Source organism: Astyanax mexicanus, chromosome 20 (assembly GCF_023375975.1).
Source record: "Astyanax mexicanus isolate ESR-SI-001 chromosome 20, AstMex3_surface, whole genome shotgun sequence".
In the NCBI taxonomy this organism is placed as follows: Eukaryota; Metazoa; Chordata; class Actinopteri; order Characiformes; family Acestrorhamphidae; genus Astyanax; species Astyanax mexicanus.
In genome coordinates this window covers 22,078,391-22,096,860 of record NC_064427.1, presented here as the reverse complement: position 1 = coordinate 22,096,860, position 18,470 = coordinate 22,078,391, and the positions used below count along the sequence as shown (strand labels likewise).

Here is an 18,470-nt window from a genome sequence, read left to right as displayed (position 1 = left end):
TCAGTTTCATTATGTGTACATGCCTCTTATGTCTCCCTTCCCCTATTGGGAGTTCACTCACTGTTACAAAGGGCTTGGTGTTTGTGTTATTATTTGAACTTTATTAAACACTATTAATGCTGAATGTCACACTCTTTAGTCTCTCTGCTTTTTGATCTTCTTTTTGTAGCGGCTCAGTGGTTTAATACCTGGTGCTAATTGAGATGTTGAAATATTTTTTAATTGGGCGCCAGTTATTAAATTAATTTAATTAGATTAATTAATTAATTAATTAATTAATCAAATTAATTAATAACACAAGACATCTCAGGGTGTGGTTTCTACAGGTGACAGAAATTTTCATAACCAAGTTATCCAGAAAAACACACTGAAATGACAGGTTTTGTAAAATAAAAGTATTTATTAAATCACACAGATATGAGTAAATAATTCATTAAAAAGTCATAAATGTAGCCATTAGCTATCAAATCATAGTGTAGAATGATAAATGAGAAATAAAAGAACAAACACGTTATAATGCTGATATGAAAGGAATAAAGATTAATATAACTATTAAGTGAGTATTTCTAAATAAGGGTCTAAGGCATTTTAAGTCTACGAAACCAATTCTTATTTCCAACCAAGCAACTCAAAATGAGTCATCTATACTAAAGACGCTCTATTAAAGACCCGACCAAACCATGACCAACAGACACCATCTGCCGAAAGATTAAACCCAGCTCTGCCTTACTCTGAGTTGTTGAAGTGGGCCTTGGTGACGTCCGCCTGGGTTGGTCGTCTGATGCTTCACCCCGAAAAAGGATCACGTGAGCCTGTCTGCAGGGTGGTTTGACTTCCTGTGTCAGCACGGAGCCCCATTAGAACCCACAGGATAAATCCCCACTCTCAGCTGGCTTGCTGGTGGCCTCCGGACCGCAGGTTTCTGGGTTGGATCTGGCGGATCTCTTTTTCAGCTGTACTTTAGCTAAACTTAGATGGAATAATGCTTGGCTTCGTAGATTGTAAAATAACCTTAGATATTTTAACTAGGATAGCTAATAGTATTATACTTGAAGATTAAATGCACTAGTCTAAGAAAACTAACTTAAGATGACTAAACTAACAGTCTATCCTTTCTCCATCTCTGGGCTCCCTAACCTCTCTCCTCTCTCCTCTAACTGTTTTCCTCAACTCATCTTCTCCAACTCCTTCTCTAACTGCTTCTCCTCCAACTGCTCTGACCTGAACTCCCAAAACTCAACTGGAAACTCTAAACTGGAAACTGAACTGTGTCTGCCCAGTTTAACTATTAGTCTCTGTGGCCTGTTTGGCCCCTGAGCTATGATTGGCCCTGTGGCCCAAGTGTCTGTGTTTTGATTGGTCTAGGAGCAATTTCAAACTTTGGTGGGGAAGATGATCTTATTCACAAAGGGCCATAAACCCCCCCCCCCCCTCACATGGTCAGCATGCATCAGCTAGTGGTCTATTTTTCTAATAGACCCAACCAAAAGAAAACTCAACTAAACAGTGGATCAAAATACATTTTTCAGCATATCAGTTTGTGATGATAAATTCAGGAAACAACAATCTTACAATTGAATCACAATAAATGTAATATATATATATTGCCCACAAACAGTTTTGTAATACTCAAGATAATCTTAGAAATACAATGATGGATGGTACTCTGTCAGAAAGAGATCAAGAGTCATGATATTATTTAAACCCAATTAAATCACTTAAAAGAAAATACATGGTTAAACCACTGATAACCAAATAAAGCTAAATTATCAAATGCTAGTTAAACCTTGTTGATTCAGACTTGAATGTGTAGGAAAATTTAAATCAGGACACATCCAGACACATATACCATATACCAGACACATATACCATTATTTAGTAAACATTCTATAAAACACCTTTTTTATATAGTCAATTTATATGTATTTTAAGCAAAATCTTCTTAGTGAGAAATTTCTCCCCCCTCTGCTGTGTTTAGATAAGCGGCTGGCATCGGAATTTACGATGGTGGGGGAAGGAGTTCTTTCTGCACCCCACAGAATTTGAGCCTGCAATGTTGAAATTGGAATCCCAAGCTTAGAACATTTCTCTTAATTTCATTAATCTTATTTCTAAGTGATTGCAGAAATAACTAGGCACAAACCCCTAAATTGGTACAACATTTGGTGAATTAACAATTTCCAAGGCATTAATTAAGTTTTGACACTCTCTTAAGTCCGCAGTCCCGTCCTAGTGATGGTGTTGCAAATGTTCCAAATGTTTACATTAACTCCGAGGTTTATGACTTGGAGGAATGTAAACAGAATTTTACCCTAAACTCGCATTTAGGGCTCTCGAGCGAGGCTGAGTGAAGAAATAGTCAGTAAATGTCATTTTGAAATTTAAGGTTGTTTGAAAAAGATTACTCCAAGGTTTTTTTAGAGTGTTCTTCTGGGGTGATTGTAAAGTTAGAACATTCCTTTTAGACCATAAGATGGGGGTAGTGTGTGTGTGTGTCCAAGCCATGAAGAAATCCTCTGGTTAATCCACTACATTTTACTATAGCACAAACTATGTGCAAAGTCAGCAGCATGTCTTTATTGAACTGGTTTTCTGGGAACATTCTGGGAAGTTTCAGGGGATCTCCAGAATTTGGATTTGAAATGAAAGTGAAAGTTGTTTAGTTATTTTCAGAGCTCTCTATATGTGTTGCGAAAATTATGGAATGTGGCAGGAGGACGCTCTCCACTTGGACAGCTGCAGCTCGTCTGGCAAACGTATCCAGCAGTATTTAAGCACAGATTTCGCTGGCCATAAACATGTTAGCCTCCGGGCTAGGAAGCCTGTGGGATTTTAAAGTTTCAGTACTGGAGCAAGTTGTGGCCTGTCATGTGGCCTGGAACCGTATCATCTTTATTGAAGAATCTAGGTTCTGTTTGAGATCTGACAATGGTCAGATTTGATTATAGATGCTTATAGTGACGCTTCAATCCTGCCTTTGCTTTGGAGCGACACACCGCCCCAACCAACTACTGCTGTGATTGGTGATCTAAGGAGCATCTCATATGACAGTCGGTCACCCCTAATAATGATACGAGGAATACTAACAGCTCAGTGATATGTGTAAAACATTCTGCAGACACATGTACTACCTCTTATGGCAGAACTTCCATCTGATAGCATTTTCTTTCTGCAGGATAATGCTCACCCACACACAGCAAGGGTTTCCAGGAACGTCTCCAGCAGATTGCAGCACTTCCTTGTCCTGCCCGACCTCCAGATTTATTACCAAAATGTTGTGTTTCTCCAGGCAGCCAGAGGGCGATCTTTAAGCAGGCCATGCGTCACTGGGAGAAACACACCTGCGTCACTTTCACTGAGCGAGCCGGAGAGGAGAGCTACATCGTCTTCACCTACAGACCATGCGGGTGAGATACACCTCACTGTTTAAAAACACAAACACACCTGTGTATCACACAGCTGCTTATCAGTACATACACCTGTAAACACACACCAGTAAATCCTGTACCTCACACACCTGCACACACCTGTCTATCAGTACATCACGCATACCAGTACATAGCCCTGTATACAAACTCCTGTACAACACACAACGTTTTATCAGTACATCACACACATGTATAGACCTGTGTATCACACAGCTGCTTATCAGTACATACACCTGTAAACACCAGTAAATCATGTACATCACACACCTGCACACACCTGTCTATCAGTACATCACACACCTGTACATTTACATCCCTGTACCTGAATACCAGATCATGTATAAAAAATCCTGTACAACACACACCTGTATTTCAGTACTTCACACACCTGTACATTTACACCCCTGTACACCGGTGTACATCAGTACATCACACACCTTTACACACCTGTACATTTACACCTCTGTACATCACACACCTGTACATCAAATACCTTTACACCTCTGTACATCACACACCTTTACACACCTGTACATTAACATACCTGTACATTGACACCTCTGTACATCACATACCTGTACATCACACAACTGTACACACCTGTACATTTACACCCCTGTACACACACCTGTACATAACACACCTTTACACACCTGTAAATTTACACCTCTGCACACCACACATCTTCACACACACACACCTTCACACATGCACACACTTTAACACATTTACACACCTGCACACAATCACACTCATTTTCTTCACCCACAGCTGTTGTTCGTATGTGGGGCGGCGGGGCGGGGGTCCTCAGGCCATCTCCATCGGCAAGAACTGCGACAAATTCGGCATAGTGGTTCACGAGCTGGGTCACGTGATCGGCTTCTGGCACGAACACACGCGACCCGACCGAGATGCACACGTCAGCATCATCAGAGAGAACATCCAGCCAGGTAACACACACACACACACACACACCTATACCTGTCTGTACCACACACCTGTGGCCAAAAGTGCGTGGACACCTTTGATTCCTCTGAAATTTAGGAGAATGATCTGGAAAGACCTTACACTAGATGTTGGAACATCTAGTGATTTGATTGAATTCAGCCTTGTGAGGTTGAGAATAAAAATCAGGTCAGATTAGTTCTGCCACTACAGTCATAAAACCAGGCATGGGCTATTAGGCACTGTGGAGCAGAGGAACTGTGTTCTCTGGAATGATGGAGATCTATCCAATAAATTAGGATACAGAAAGGAGTTGGGATGGTAATTGTATCCACATTGCTAACCCGGGACAATACTAACAGTGCTAACATATAAAAAGTGCGACATATTTTGTTTGGATTTGCCACAAAACCCTTGGAAATGATTGTCAAGTTATTTATTTATCTTTATTTATGGTAAACTCACATCTTTAGCTAACTTCATTATCTATAAATGTGGTAAATTAAATTTATGGTAAAATGATGGGGATATTGTTATGTTGTCAACTGTTTCCCAGATTCGATTTCTAAGGTCAATGAAACGCAGCACGTTTCTGCAAATATAGATCCATCGCTGTAGGTTTAAAGATGTTTGTGTAGTTGTGTAATTGTGTGAGCGTGTGTGTGTGTTTCAGGGCAGGAGTATAATTTCCTGAAGATGGAGCCGGGGGAGGTGAATTCGCTGGGGGAGGTGTATGATTTCGACAGCATCATGCATTACGCTCGCAACACCTTCTCCAGGTGTGTGTGTTTGTATAAGTGTGTGTGTGTGTTTGTGTAATGACAGCATTCTTACACCTTTACACAATCACATCTTCACTCACACACACTTCTCTCACACTCAATCTGCCAAAACAATGTGACAGTATATTCAATTTCACACTCACTGATGGGATGGACTGAATTTACCTGAACTGTTTTTAACCCTGTAGTTCCTCACGTTCCTCACTTTAGTGGTCAGCCCTCTTCAGTTTATTATTGACTGTATTGTGCACTAGTGCTGTTTTCTAAAGGTTAGGGATGCACAGATATTATGTAGCTAAAAAAAACAGGTCAAATAAGGGACAAGACCAAATAATTCATTAAATCGAACATTACACAACTCATTTAATGTAATTTATTTAAGTCATACTGCAGTGTTTACGCCAGGATTCTTACTACAATCCAAAACACGAAAGAGAACTTTGACCTGCCATCAACTAACACAGAGTAATCCAGCTCAAAAAAAGTTAGCAGTTGCAGCTAACCCTCTTCAACCCACGACAGGCTGCTGTGTTAGCATTGCTAGCATTGTATATATATATATATATATGGAAAGTTCATACAGCTTTAATTCAGACTGATACAGAATAGCTAGCATTATGTGTATGTTAGCATTGGAGCTTTTATACTGACTGCACCCAACTGTTAGCATTACTGCTAATTCCCTCAAACTCAACCATTGCCAGATGCTATATCTGTTAGCATTACAGATTCAACCCTGTGCAGCTTCACTCAAGCATTTTGCTTCTAAATGATGAGTTTAAATTAGTATTATAATATTTGATTCAGAGAGAAACAGAACAAGGAGGATCATGGTAAATGAGCCATTTGGATGACACCTTCCTTTTTGTGATGTCACAATAAGGGAACCTGCATAGAACCACTCTGTCTCCATCCCTCGCCAGCCTCCACCAGAGGACCTCAGACTGTACACAGCAGGGATAGCCAGCAGACTTTGTCTAAGGGAGGAATCTGTACCTACTGTCAGTGACTGGTCAGCTTGTTCATGTTTTGCTTTTTAGCACAAGCTAACACTAACATATGGTAAACGCTGAGCCTAATCATGGGATGTGGCCAAGAACAGGTTTTTTTTGCATAAAAGTGGTAAGATTAGAGCTGGTGTGTAGAACACAGATGTACTGTATTCTAGTTTGTGTAAAAAGAGCTATTATATAATTTCAGTGCATCTCTACTGAAGGTATAACATTTATTATATTTATTTACTCTTGACTTTTGCTTCTTGCTGTAGAAAGAATGGTCTGAACTTTACAGCAGAAAGTTTCTGTATTTCTCTTGTTTTGTTGTTGCAGCTTCACTACCTGCACCTTTCCTACCATGCAGTGTATACTAAAGCATAAGCCTAGCGACAGCCTAGCAACTGTCTCGGTTATTATAGCAACCACATAGCAACAACCTTGATCACTGTCTATGTCTCCACCTGTGCCCTTTTATATTGTGCTGCTCTATTTCAATAGCTCTTTTTCTGCAGTAAAAAAAAGTGAGAAATGTAATAAAAAATGTTAAATTAAAATAATTATTTTGATGTTCAGTTGAGTGAATGTATAAGGAGTTTGTTTGAAAAAAAAAAAAACAGAAAAAGAGTTTAAGTAGAAGGAATAGCAGAACCAGGTTGAGAATTTCAGACACTCAAGCCCCTATTTAATTGATCTATAGTGAACAGTGCATCATGCAGCTTCACTTATTGCATGTCAAAGTGTCTTTGCTTTCGTAACGATGCGGCTCAAAATGCACAAAAGGCATGTACTAATTCTGTTAATTAATTGTGAGTGTGGTTAATTTTGGGCATAACATAAAATAAACCAATCAGCGTGTCTCTTTCCATGCTCTTTAAGAGCCAGGTGAGCTCGGACTTTGGCGGATTGCTATTTTAATGGCGCAGCCTGGATGTGTCCAATGCTTCTCAGCAGAAGATACTGACCTGCTCGTTCACACTGTGAAGGTGCACCAGTAGCTCATTTACGGGAACAGCAGTGTTTTTTTGTATTTAGGATTCTGTTTATTGTTGATGTAAAAGTTGGGTTTGTACACACTTTTACACACTCTGTGTGTCTGCAGTGGCAGGAAGGCAATGAACATCTGACTGTTGACGTCTGTCTTGGTTGTATTTAGTCAGTGGTGCACCTGTGTTTTCGATTGCCAAGATAGCAATACACCAGAAATGTACCTGAACACACCTAATTTACAGACCACCACACCCATCAGTGTAGATATATTCAGAAGCACTGTTGCTATTTAAACAATGCAGCTTTAATTTCTAATTTTCTGTTTTTAACAGAGGCATTTTTCTGGATACGATTCTGCCACGCTATGATGTAAATGGGGCCCGGCCTCCGATTGGTCAGCGGACAAGGCTAAGTAAAGGGGACATCGCTCAGGCCAGGAAACTCTACAATTGTCCCAGTGGGTGTTTATTTTTTGTTTGTTTTTACATCCATGGATGCAGATTCTTATTATGTAAGATTGATTTTAACAGAGTAAGAGTTACAACAGTCTCTATACCCAGTACAGTACATTATTTATATCAATCCCTCAGCTAAATTAAATTAATTAGCATTAGTCATTTACGGTACTTACAAATACTGCACGCTTGTAGGAACAGGCTTGTTGTTTTATTTAATGATTGTGTTAATTAGCACTTAAACTTCATTTATAAGCAAATGAGCAGTCAATTTATCATATTTCAGATTTGTGATCTGGGGTAAAGGTCTTAGAGATGTTGTTTGTTTTGTTTTGTGGTCAGAGTGCGGTGAAACTCTGCAAGAAAGTTCTGGGAACTTCTCGTCTCCTGGGTTCCCCAACGGCTACAGCGCATATTCCCACTGCATCTGGAGCATCTCCGTCACCCCAGGCGAGAAGGTACAACAGAGCCATTAACACTGCAGGAGATCCACCTCCCAGGAGAGATCAGATTCAAGAGATCCACCATTCTTTAGTAGAGCTTAGCACATGAAGCTTCATAACTTCCTAGATATTACGTCCTGGGAATCCTCTGCTCCATCAAGTTTAGATCCTGGAGATTCACCACTTATATTTTTTTAACTCCTGGAGATCCACTACTACAGAGAGATTAGAACCTATGTATCCAACATGAAATCATGGGAATCTACTACTCTATAGGGTTTACTTCCTGGAGATCCACTATTCTATAGTAGAGTTTAGCAAATAAGGATTCACTAGTTCCTATATATTATTAGGACTGGAGATCCACTGCTTCATCAAGTTTATGTCTTGGAGATCCACTTCACCATAGAGTTTACACCCTGGAGGTCCACCATTCTGTAGTAGTTTAGCACATGAGGATTCACCACTTCCTAGATATTATAAGAACTGGAGATCCACTGCTCCATCAAGTATATGTCTTGGAGATCCACTTCACCATAAAGTTTACATCCTAGAGATCCACCATTCAGAGTGTATCAGAGTGTAATCTGATAATTTATTTGTCTTAATTTTTTATGTATCAGATCGTCCTGAACTTCACCTCCATGGACCTGTACCGGAGCCACCTGTGCTGGTATGATCACGTGGAGGTTCGAGACGGGTACTGGAGAAAAGCTGCTTTGAAAGGTTTATTTTTTCCCATTAGCATTAAATTAGCATAGTTTTAAAATCAAATAGGCCAACATTAGCATCGAATTAGCATCGCAGTTCACCGGACTGACCTCACTGCTACCCCTGACCGACTGACCAACTGCCCTTTGATTGTTTTTGTGGTTGTGTTGTTTTGCTATGTTACTCTTCAGGTCGTTACTGTGGAGACCAGCTTCCAGAGCCAATCATCTCCACAGACAGTCAGCTGTGGGTGGAGTTTCGCAGCAGCAGTAACTGGGTGGGGAAGGGATTCTCTGCTGTATATGAAGGTACAAAACTGCCTTATATATCAGTGTATATCCAATACATATCACCATATATAAGGGAGAGAGAGAGAGAGAGAGAGAGAGAGAGAAACACTATGACCAAGAATTATGCACGTTTGTTGTATAAAATTACTGTAGACTGTAGTTCTGTTTATGTATTTCTTGCTGTTACAAGTGGATCAGACACTGCAGCAGTGCTGCTGGAGTTTTTTAAAAGTAAAGTAAAAGTTACTACTTACTACTTACAGGACATCAATCACATTCCCCCACCCACAGAATGCTACTTAAAGGTGTTTAAATACTCCAGCAGCACTGCTGTATCTGATCCACTCACTGTACCAGCACAACACACACTAATACCACCATGCTAATCAGTGCTAATATGCTAATAATAAATAATGTTAATGTTAATAATGTTAATAACTGTCTGATCTGATCTTAGCAATTTGTGGAGGGTCTGTTAAGAGGGACAGTGGTCAGATCCAGTCGCCAAACTACCCCGACGACTATCGCCCGAATAAAGTGTGTGTGTGGAAGATAACGGTGGCTCAGGGATTCAACGTGGGGCTTCACTTCCAATCGTTTGAGGTGAGGGATAATTTTTGACCAAATCCTAAGATCAAATACAGGACACAGCGGTGCTAGAAAGTTTGTGAAGAGTTTTCGGTATTTCTGCATAATTATAACAGCATGTAAACCTTTAGGATTAGCAGTTAGTTTGAAGGTGAAGATCACATGGTCAAGAAACAAGACTACTGGAAGAGTGATTTGTAGACGGATGAGACCAAAATAGAAAGTTTAGGTTTAAATTAAAAGTGTTACACTGCATTCCCATCTGTAAAACATGGTGGTGGTAGTATCATGATTTGGGGCTGTTTGCTGCATTTGTGTCAGGACTGCTTGCCTTCATTGATGAAATAGTTCATTCTAATTATATCAGAGAATTCTAAAGGCAATGTCAGAAAATCTGTCCATTAACTGAATCTCAAGAAAAGGTGGGTTATGCAACAAGACAGTGACTCTAAGGACACAAGTCGTTCTACCAAAGAATGTTTTAAGAATAAAATTAATGTGTTGCAAAGGGGCTAACCTTATTCCAATGGAAATGTTGTGGAAGGAAATCCACCTACATCCTATAGTTAAAGCTGTCCTGTACAGAGGGATGGGCTAAAAATCGAGATGAGTTAATGGTGCAAAGGAGGGAAATACACAACGGATACTTAAAGCAAAGCTTCACATACTTTTACCTTCACAAATATGTAATATTACAGTTAGTAACCAATCTGATTGGTTGAGAAGTGATCTAGCCGTGATGATATTTCGTGATAACATCACGGCCTTCTCACACTAAACTTGTATCTCTCCGCCGACGCGTTGCCGAGTAACGGCGTAAACACACAGGACACCCGCAGCAGCGTTAGCTTAGCACAGACTAGCGCTCAGCCGCGGCACGCTCGCCTGCAGCGCTGGCTCGTCTTTCGTGGAAAAAAGGGAACGAAAATCGCTCGGTTAATGCCGTCTTACAGCCAGAACGCTAACCAGCCAGGCTAGGCTAAGCTAAGTTAATCCTGAGCTAAAGCAAGCTACGCTAACCTAACCACAGTCCAGCCAGCTAGTTAAAACCAACACCACCCAGGAAAATAAGCAGAAATGCTAAAATTCGCGGCTTTCACCTGAAGACGACTCCACGGAGCAGGAGAGGAGAGTATTAGCGTTATTTCACGCTCCTAACGTTACCATCTTCACTATTCCCAATTTTGCTTTCAAGCTAACTTTCGTGGTGTTAGTCTGCCTGAACCATACACTGTTTTGTAGTTAAGTTGTGGTGGAACTACTTTTTGGCGGAAGGCTCAGTCCATATTAAAGCATATTCAAACTGAATTTCTTAAAGTTCTTTGATTTATTTTCTTTATTTATTTAGTAAAAAAAGAAACTGTTGTATAAAAGCAATAGAACACTCGAGGTCGTGTGTTATCGCGAATAACATCACGGCTGTGATTTGGTCGCAGATCATTGTTATTTCGCGATAACACACTCCCTCTCGTGTTCTATTGCTTAATTAGATCATATCCTCAATAAATAAATAAATAAAAATAAATGAGCAAATATAATATTTGTCTAATTGTCTAATTTGTTGAACTTCTTGACTCTGGTAACGCATGATCTCTCAGGTTGAGCGTCACGACAGCTGTGCGTACGACTATCTGGAGGTTCGGGATGGAAATTCTGAGAGCAGCCCGCTGATTGGACGATTCTGTGGCTACGACAAACCTGGCGACATTAAGAGCAGTTCCAACCGGCTGTGGATGAAGTTTGTCTCTGATGCTTCTGTCAACAAAGCGGGATTCTCTGCTAACTTCTTTAAAGGTCAGAGGGTTACAGTAACAGTTCAGCACAAAATCTTATTTATCTTTGCGCACCGCCCCCCAAACCCCTGCAGAATCACTGAGTGCCTTCTTAGCCCTTTCTAAGGTGGAACTAAAGGTTCACATAAGCCAGATTAACTGGATTTGGGTTAAGTGGTGCAGCAATTACATGGTACTTGAAGCTCTCTCTCTGTCTCTCTCTCTCTCTCTCTGTCTCTCTCTCTCTCTCTCTCTGTCTCTCTCTCTTTCTCTGTCTCTCTCTCTCTCTCTCTCTTTCTCTGTCTCTCTCTCTCTCTCTTTCTCTGTCTCTCTCACTCTCTGTCTGTCTCTCTGTAGAGACGGATGAGTGTGCCAGGCCTGATAGAGGGCAATGTAAGCAGCGCTGTATAAACACTCTGGGTAGTTATCGCTGTGGGTGTGATCCAGGATTTGAACTGGCCTCGGACCGTCGCAGCTGCGAGGGTGAGTGCACTAAATATCAGATATTTTAAACAGTTTTCTACACTAATCTCGAGTTGTTTCACTCTAATATACAGTTGCAAGAAAAAGTATGCGAACCATTTGGAATTACTTAGATTTCTGCATAAATTGGTCATCAAATGTCACAACAATAGACAAACACAGTCTGCTTAAACTAATACCACACAAAAAAATCATATGTTTGCATGGTTCGCAGCACAGGGTGAAAAAGTATGTGAACCTTTGGATTTAAAGTCAACTATTCTTGATTGTAGGTCTTCTGAGAGCTATTTTGTGTGATGCATGGTTTGCATCAATGAGTGTCTCTTAAGAACAGTAAACTCAAAACTGTTGTGTGTTTTTGGCTCCAATCAGCTCTTAGAAAAGTCATTAGCTTAGGGGTTCACATATTTTTTCCCCTCACTGTGGATGTTAACATGTTGTGTTTATTAAAACACAATTTTTTTGTGTGGTATTAGTTTAAGTAGACTGTGTTTGTATATTGTTTTGACTAAGATGAAGATCAGAACACATTTAATGACCAATTTATGCAGAAATCCAAGTAATCCCAAAGGGTTCTCATACTTTTTCTTGCAACTGTATCATCATTACATTCACACAGATAAGCGTTCAGTACATCAACTTACCTCCAACCCTGTATTTGACCCCAGCAGCTGCGTGTGGGGGGTTTATTACGAAGCTGAACGGCTCCTTCAGCAGCCCCGGCTGGCCCAAAGAGTACCCCCCCAATAAGAACTGTGTGTGGCAGCTGGTGGCGCCGGCACAGCACCGCATCACTCTGCTGTTCGACAGTTTCGACGTGGAGGGCAATGATGTGAGTTATTTAAGAATATAACATTAGCTCCACCCATTCAGCCTACAGCAGTTTATATACCCACCCATTTAGCCTACAGCAGTTTATATACCCACCCATTCAACCTACAGCAGTTTATATACCCACCCATTTAGCCTACAGCAGTTTATATACCCACCCATTCAACCTACAGCAGTTTATATACCCACCCATTTAGCCTACAGCAGTTTATATACCCACCCATTCAGCCTACAGCAGTTTATAGCTCCACCCATTCAGCCTACAGCAGTTTATAGCTCCACCCATTCAGCCTACAGCAGTTTATAGCTCCACTCATTCAGCCTACAGCAGTTTATATACCCACCCATTCAGCCTACGGCAGTTTATATACCCACCCATTCAGCCTACAGCAGTTTATAGCTCCACTCATTCAGCCTACAGCAGTTTATAGCTCCACCCATTCAGCCTACAGCAGTTTATAGCTCCACCCAGTCAACCTACAGCAGTTTATAGCTCCACCCATTTAGCCAACAGCAGTTTATAGCTCCACCCATTCTGCCTACAGCAGTTTGTAGCTTCACCCAGTCAACCTACATCAGTTTATAGCCCAAACCATTCAGCCTACAGCAATTTATAGCTCCACCCAGTCAACCTACAGCAGTTTAAATCCCCATCCAATCAGCCTACAGCAGTTTATAGCTCCACCCATTCAGCCTACAGCAGTTTATAGTTCCTTGTAGCTCCACTGCAGGTAACATTTCCTCTGCTGTGTTTCAGGTGTGTAAGTATGATTATGTGGAGGTACACAGTGGTCTCTCTTCCGACTCCAAGCTCCATGGCAGGTTCTGCGGTTCTACTAAGCTAGACCCGATCACCTCCCACTCCAACAACATGCGGATCGAGTTCAAGTCCGACAACACCGTCTCCAAACGAGGCTTCAAGGCTCACTTCTTCTCTGGTGAGCAGAGAAAGCTTCTAACAAACCATTCAGCCAGTTTCCGTCCTCTCTCAAGACATTGTTATACTCTGTCTGTCTATCCGTCCATGCATCCATTTGTCTATTTATCAGTCTGTATATTCCTACACCCATTCGTCCTTACATCCATTTATCCTTTTGTCCGTCCATACATACTTACATTTGGCATCCATTCTTCCATACATACATCCATCCATACGTTTGTTCATTCATCTGTCAATAAACCATCCAACCATACATGCGTTCATCTGTCCATCTGTCCTTCCACCCATCAATCCATCCATCCACCCCTGATATCAGACCTCTCTCCAACTCTCATTATTCACCTGGCCTTACCATGAGTAGGTTTCCACTGACCAGTGTTCAAACAGACTCACTCACAAGATAACACCTCACAGCATATACAGGTGTGGACGTTCCCAAGCGAAGCTGTCCCAGTTCTAACTTCTGTTTTTTTCCCCACCCACTAAGCTATAATCCCTGAAGGGGGCGCTATAGAGCTGCAGATTAAACAGCTCCTCTGACTGACAGGCAGACAGAGAGCACAGGCCTGTGATTGGTTAAGCCGTGTGATTAAAGCCCAGTGTTGTGTGAGAGAAGATGCTGTCTGACATTTCGGTGACTTTTTGTTTTATTATATATTAATTTTCTGCAGATAGGGATGAATGCTCGAAGGAGAACGGCGGCTGTCAGCACGAGTGCGTCAACACCTTCGGGAGCTACACCTGCCAGTGTCGCATCGGATTCTCCCTGCATGATAATAAACACGACTGCAAGGAAGGTATAACCCCCCCCCCCCCCCCCCCAAACATACACACACACACACTACACACACACACACACTCAAACACACACACACTATCTATAATAATCCTGTAATAGAGAGGGATAAAGGTCAGATTGCTTTCTGCTGTTTGTGTTTGAAATAGAAATGAAAGAGATAGCTGCTTTCCTAAATTCTTGTCATCATTCAGTGTTTAAAATTCTTTACAATTTGCAGGAAAAGGACAGAATATCAATATCCACAAGGTGGTGCTATAATCAAATAAATAGTGTAAACCTGCTCCTAGTATGTGTTAAGTTAGGAGTATTTTATTCTTTTAAGTTGCAGAGATGCAATTAATTATTGCAGTATTGTGATACTTTCATTATCATGATGATTCTTTGCTTTTGCATTTAAGCCTTCACTTGTTGAGATTTATTTTAGAATATTTTTAGTGAAGTACACAGCAATAAATAGTGGATATAGTAAACTAATGTCTGAAAGCAGTGTCTGTTTTACAGTCTGATGCTAAATAGTACAGTAGAATATGCTGAATAATACATAGTGGATACTAAATTATACAGCGTGGATACAAAATAGATACATAATAGAGGAAGAATAGTGAAAAATCATAGATGCTAAATAGTTCATAGTGGATATTAAGTTATTCAAACTGGATACCAAAGACTGTACAGCACTTCAGTTGTATTGCAATTATAATGTAACATCTTTATCATAGGAACAGAAGAACTTGATTGTTTTATTGTCTAATTAAATCAATTAAATAATTTGTTTGTTTGTTTGTTTGCAGCCGGCTGTGATCAGGTCATCACCAGTGTTTCCGGCACCATCACCAGCCCCAACTGGCCAGATAAATACCCCAGTAAAAAAGCCTGTAGCTGGGCCCTGTCCACCACACCTGGACACCGCATCAAACTGGTACATCCAGCCTCATAGTCATAGTCTCTCTCTCTCACTCCGTTTTCTCTCTTTGGCTTTGTCTTGCTCTTTTTCTCTGTCTCTTTCTCTCTCTCTCTCTCTCTCTCTCTCTCTCTCTCTCTCTCTGTGTCTCTCTGTCTCTCTCTGTCTCTTGCTCTCTCTCTCTCTCTCTTTCACTCTCTCACTCTCTCTCTCTCTCTTGCTCTCTCTGTCTCTTGCTCTCTCTGTCTCTTGCTCTCTCTCTCTCTCGCTCTTTCTCTTTCTCGCTCTCTCTCTCGTTTCAATTAAATTCAATTCAATTCACTTCAATTCAAGTTGGCTTTATTAGCATAACTGTTTTGAAAACAATGTTGCCAAAGCACACAAATGTCAAAAACTAAACATATAGTAACACATCAATGAAAATATTAACAGAACCATCAATAAAAAGAAACAATGAAAATAATAAAAACAATAATAACAAAAGTAATAGTTCTAACATAGGACTAGATTGCACAATCCCTTATTGATTGCACCCCTGAGATTTGAGGTGGTTTGATGCAGTAACCTGTAGGAGGTTAAGAAATAAGGTGCTGTCTGTGTAACAATAGGGTTTGGAGCTTCATTGGAGTCATCAGGTGGGCACCCTCCTTCACTGGTGTTTCGATGACAAACCCACTACACCTCCAGAGAGCTCATCGGCGACACCTGGCGTCCCAGATGTGCCCCCCTCAGCTCTTAGCCCTCCTGCGTCACAGATGCTATTTTGGGGCCCAGGTGGCATCTTTCCTCTTTAGCCAGAGCCACCGGCTTGCCTGCTCCGCTGTGCTCGAGAGGGCTCTGATGGTTTGGCGCTGAGTATGGCCTCGAATTCCCAGTTCCCCAAGAAGCCTGGTAGTCGTTTTTCCCACGAAGCCTCTGCAGCCAACTTCCACTGGACAAACCTTGGCTTTCCAGCCACGTTGCTCAGAATCAGCTGCCAGTTCAGCGTACTTAAGGCTCTTTCTTTCGTAGGCCTCCTCAACAGAATCCTCCCAGGGCACAGTAAGCTCAATAATGTAAACCTTACGCAGTGATGTGGACCAGAGCACGAGGTCTGGTCTGAGACTTGTACTGGCAATCTCCACTGGAAAGCATAGCCTTTGGTTTAGGTCCGCCGCTAGCATCCAATCTCGTGCTCCTCCCAACTGACCAAAGTCTGATGCTGTACTGGCCTTGGTCTTGTTTGGCTTAGCACCTTCACGGATGAAGTCTTTTGCAGTTACACAATGGGATGGTGCAGGTAGGGCATTGACGGCTGTTCGTCTAGCGTCTAGCGTAGCTGCAAGACATTTCAGAACTTGGTTGTGCCGCCAAGTGTACCGGCCTTGTGTCAGGCTTGCCTTGCAGCCAACCAGGATGTGCTTAAGGTTTGCTGGAGATGGACAGAGTGGGCACGTTGAGTCTTCCCCATACCATTGCTTCAGATTACTGGTAGTTGGCAGGACATCATATGTTGCTCGCAAGATAAAGCTGATGTGAAATGCTTCCATGCTCCACAACTCCTTCCAAGAGAATCTTCTTCTCTCCACCCCTTCCCATCTCATCCACTGACCCTGCTGCGCTTGGGAGACAGCCTTTGCGCACCTTGCTGCCTGCTCCTGCCGGCGCACCTCCTCCACAACTAGACCTCTGCGCTGAGATGGAGCTGCCTTGTACCAAGATGGATTACTCTTTCCCAGGCCAAAACCTCCTCTCCCCTGTTGCACATGTCCTACGATGTCACGATGCCTTAGGTCTGCCTTTGCTTGCTGTATAGCTAAACTTGCGGACCACTTCTTTCCGGTCACGAGGGTCGGCGCTGTTTGGGCTACACATGGATCCTGGGATTCTAAGAGTGTCATCTCCAGCCTTACTTTAGAGCTCTTAAATTCTTCAGTAAGACTGGACACAGGAAGTTCAAGAATGCCTTTTCCATACAGCCCTACGTTGCTGAAGCATCTGGGAAGACCCAACCATCTTTTAGCAAATGAGCCAATCAACCTCTCCAATTTTTCTACCTTTGAGATTGGGACCTCATAGATGGTAAGAGGCCACATCATTCGGGGTAGCAGACCGAATTGAAAGCACCAAAGCTTTAGCCTGCCAGGGAGTAGGGACTTGTCAATACTCTCCAGGCCACTAATTGTGTCCTGCCTGATCTGGTCCACTTGATCCCTGTCTTTGAGGTTGGCGTCATACCAGCGTCCTAGGCTCTTTACTGGCTTATCAGACACTGTGGGTATAGGTTCCCCTCCAATATAAAAATGTTGCTCTGTCAACTTGCCCTTGACCACTGATATGCTCCTGGATTTGCTTGGCTTAATCTCCATCCTGGCCCATTTGATGTTCTCCTGGAGCTTTTCCAGCAGACGCCTTGTACATGGCAGGGTTGTTGTGAGTGTGGTCATGTCATCCATATATGCTCTGATAGGAGGGAGACGAAGGCCAGCTTTAAGCTGCTGACCTCCTACCACCCATCGTGAGGCTCGGATGATGACTTCCATTGCCATGGTGAAAGCCAGTGGGGAAATGGTGCAGCCTGCCATGATCCCTATCTCTAACCGCTGCCATGCTGTGGTGTACCTCTCAGTGGTGATGCAGAGCTGTATGTCCTCAAAGTAGGATTTGACCAGAGTAGTAATAGCCTGTGGAACACTGAAAAGATCAAAAGCATTCCACACAAGACTATGAGGAACAGACCCAAAGGCGTTTGCAAGGTCCAGGAACACAACATGTAAGTCACTTTGCTCCTTTTTAGCGACTTGGATTTGATGCCATATCATGTTTGTGTGCTCCAAGCAGCCTGAAAAGCCTGGGATCCCTGCTTTCTGCACAGTTGTATCAATGTATTTGTTCCTTTCTAGGTAACCAGCCAGTCTGTGAGCTATGACACTGAAGAAGATTTTACCTTCAACGTTCAAGAGGCTGATGTGACGGAACTGGTTGATTTCCGTTGCATCCTTTTCTTTAGGGATTAGGATGCCCCCTGCCCTTCGCCACACCACTGGTATTGTTTGCTTCCGCCATACCACCTTCATCATTCTCCAGAGAAACCGTAGGATATCTGGTGCATTTTTATAAAGCTTGTATGGGACTCCATTA

The 18,470-nt window shown here is 42.0% G+C and overlaps 2 protein-coding genes across 3 annotated transcripts in view; one reads left to right on the top strand and one right to left on the bottom strand.

The window, feature by feature from the left end:
• prnpb (prion protein b) overlaps positions 1-18,470 on the bottom strand; it is a 103,686-nt gene that overhangs the window by 2,462 nt on the left and 82,754 nt on the right. The window lies entirely within an intron of this gene.
• Positions 1-18,470, top strand: part of bmp1b (bone morphogenetic protein 1b) — a 52,777-nt gene that overhangs the window by 29,043 nt on the left and 5,264 nt on the right. The window contains exons 4-17 of one of the 2 annotated variants that reach the window (XM_022680717.2): positions 3,290-3,407; positions 4,200-4,378; positions 5,047-5,152; positions 7,470-7,594; positions 7,935-8,050; positions 8,659-8,761; positions 8,938-9,054; positions 9,494-9,639; positions 11,223-11,418; positions 11,754-11,879; positions 12,551-12,711; positions 13,468-13,648; positions 14,322-14,447; positions 15,241-15,368. In XM_022680717.2, the coding sequence (XP_022536438.2) occupies positions 3,290-3,407; positions 4,200-4,378; positions 5,047-5,152; positions 7,470-7,594; positions 7,935-8,050; positions 8,659-8,761; positions 8,938-9,054; positions 9,494-9,639; positions 11,223-11,418; positions 11,754-11,879; positions 12,551-12,711; positions 13,468-13,648; positions 14,322-14,447; positions 15,241-15,368 (1,928 nt within the window). Of the gene's footprint in view, positions 1-3,289; positions 3,408-4,199; positions 4,379-5,046; positions 5,153-7,469; positions 7,595-7,934; positions 8,051-8,658; positions 8,762-8,937; positions 9,055-9,493; positions 9,640-11,222; positions 11,419-11,753; positions 11,880-12,547; positions 12,712-13,467; positions 13,649-14,321; positions 14,448-15,240; positions 15,369-18,470 lie in introns of both variants that reach the window. The other variant, XM_049468371.1, reaches the window with a different exon arrangement.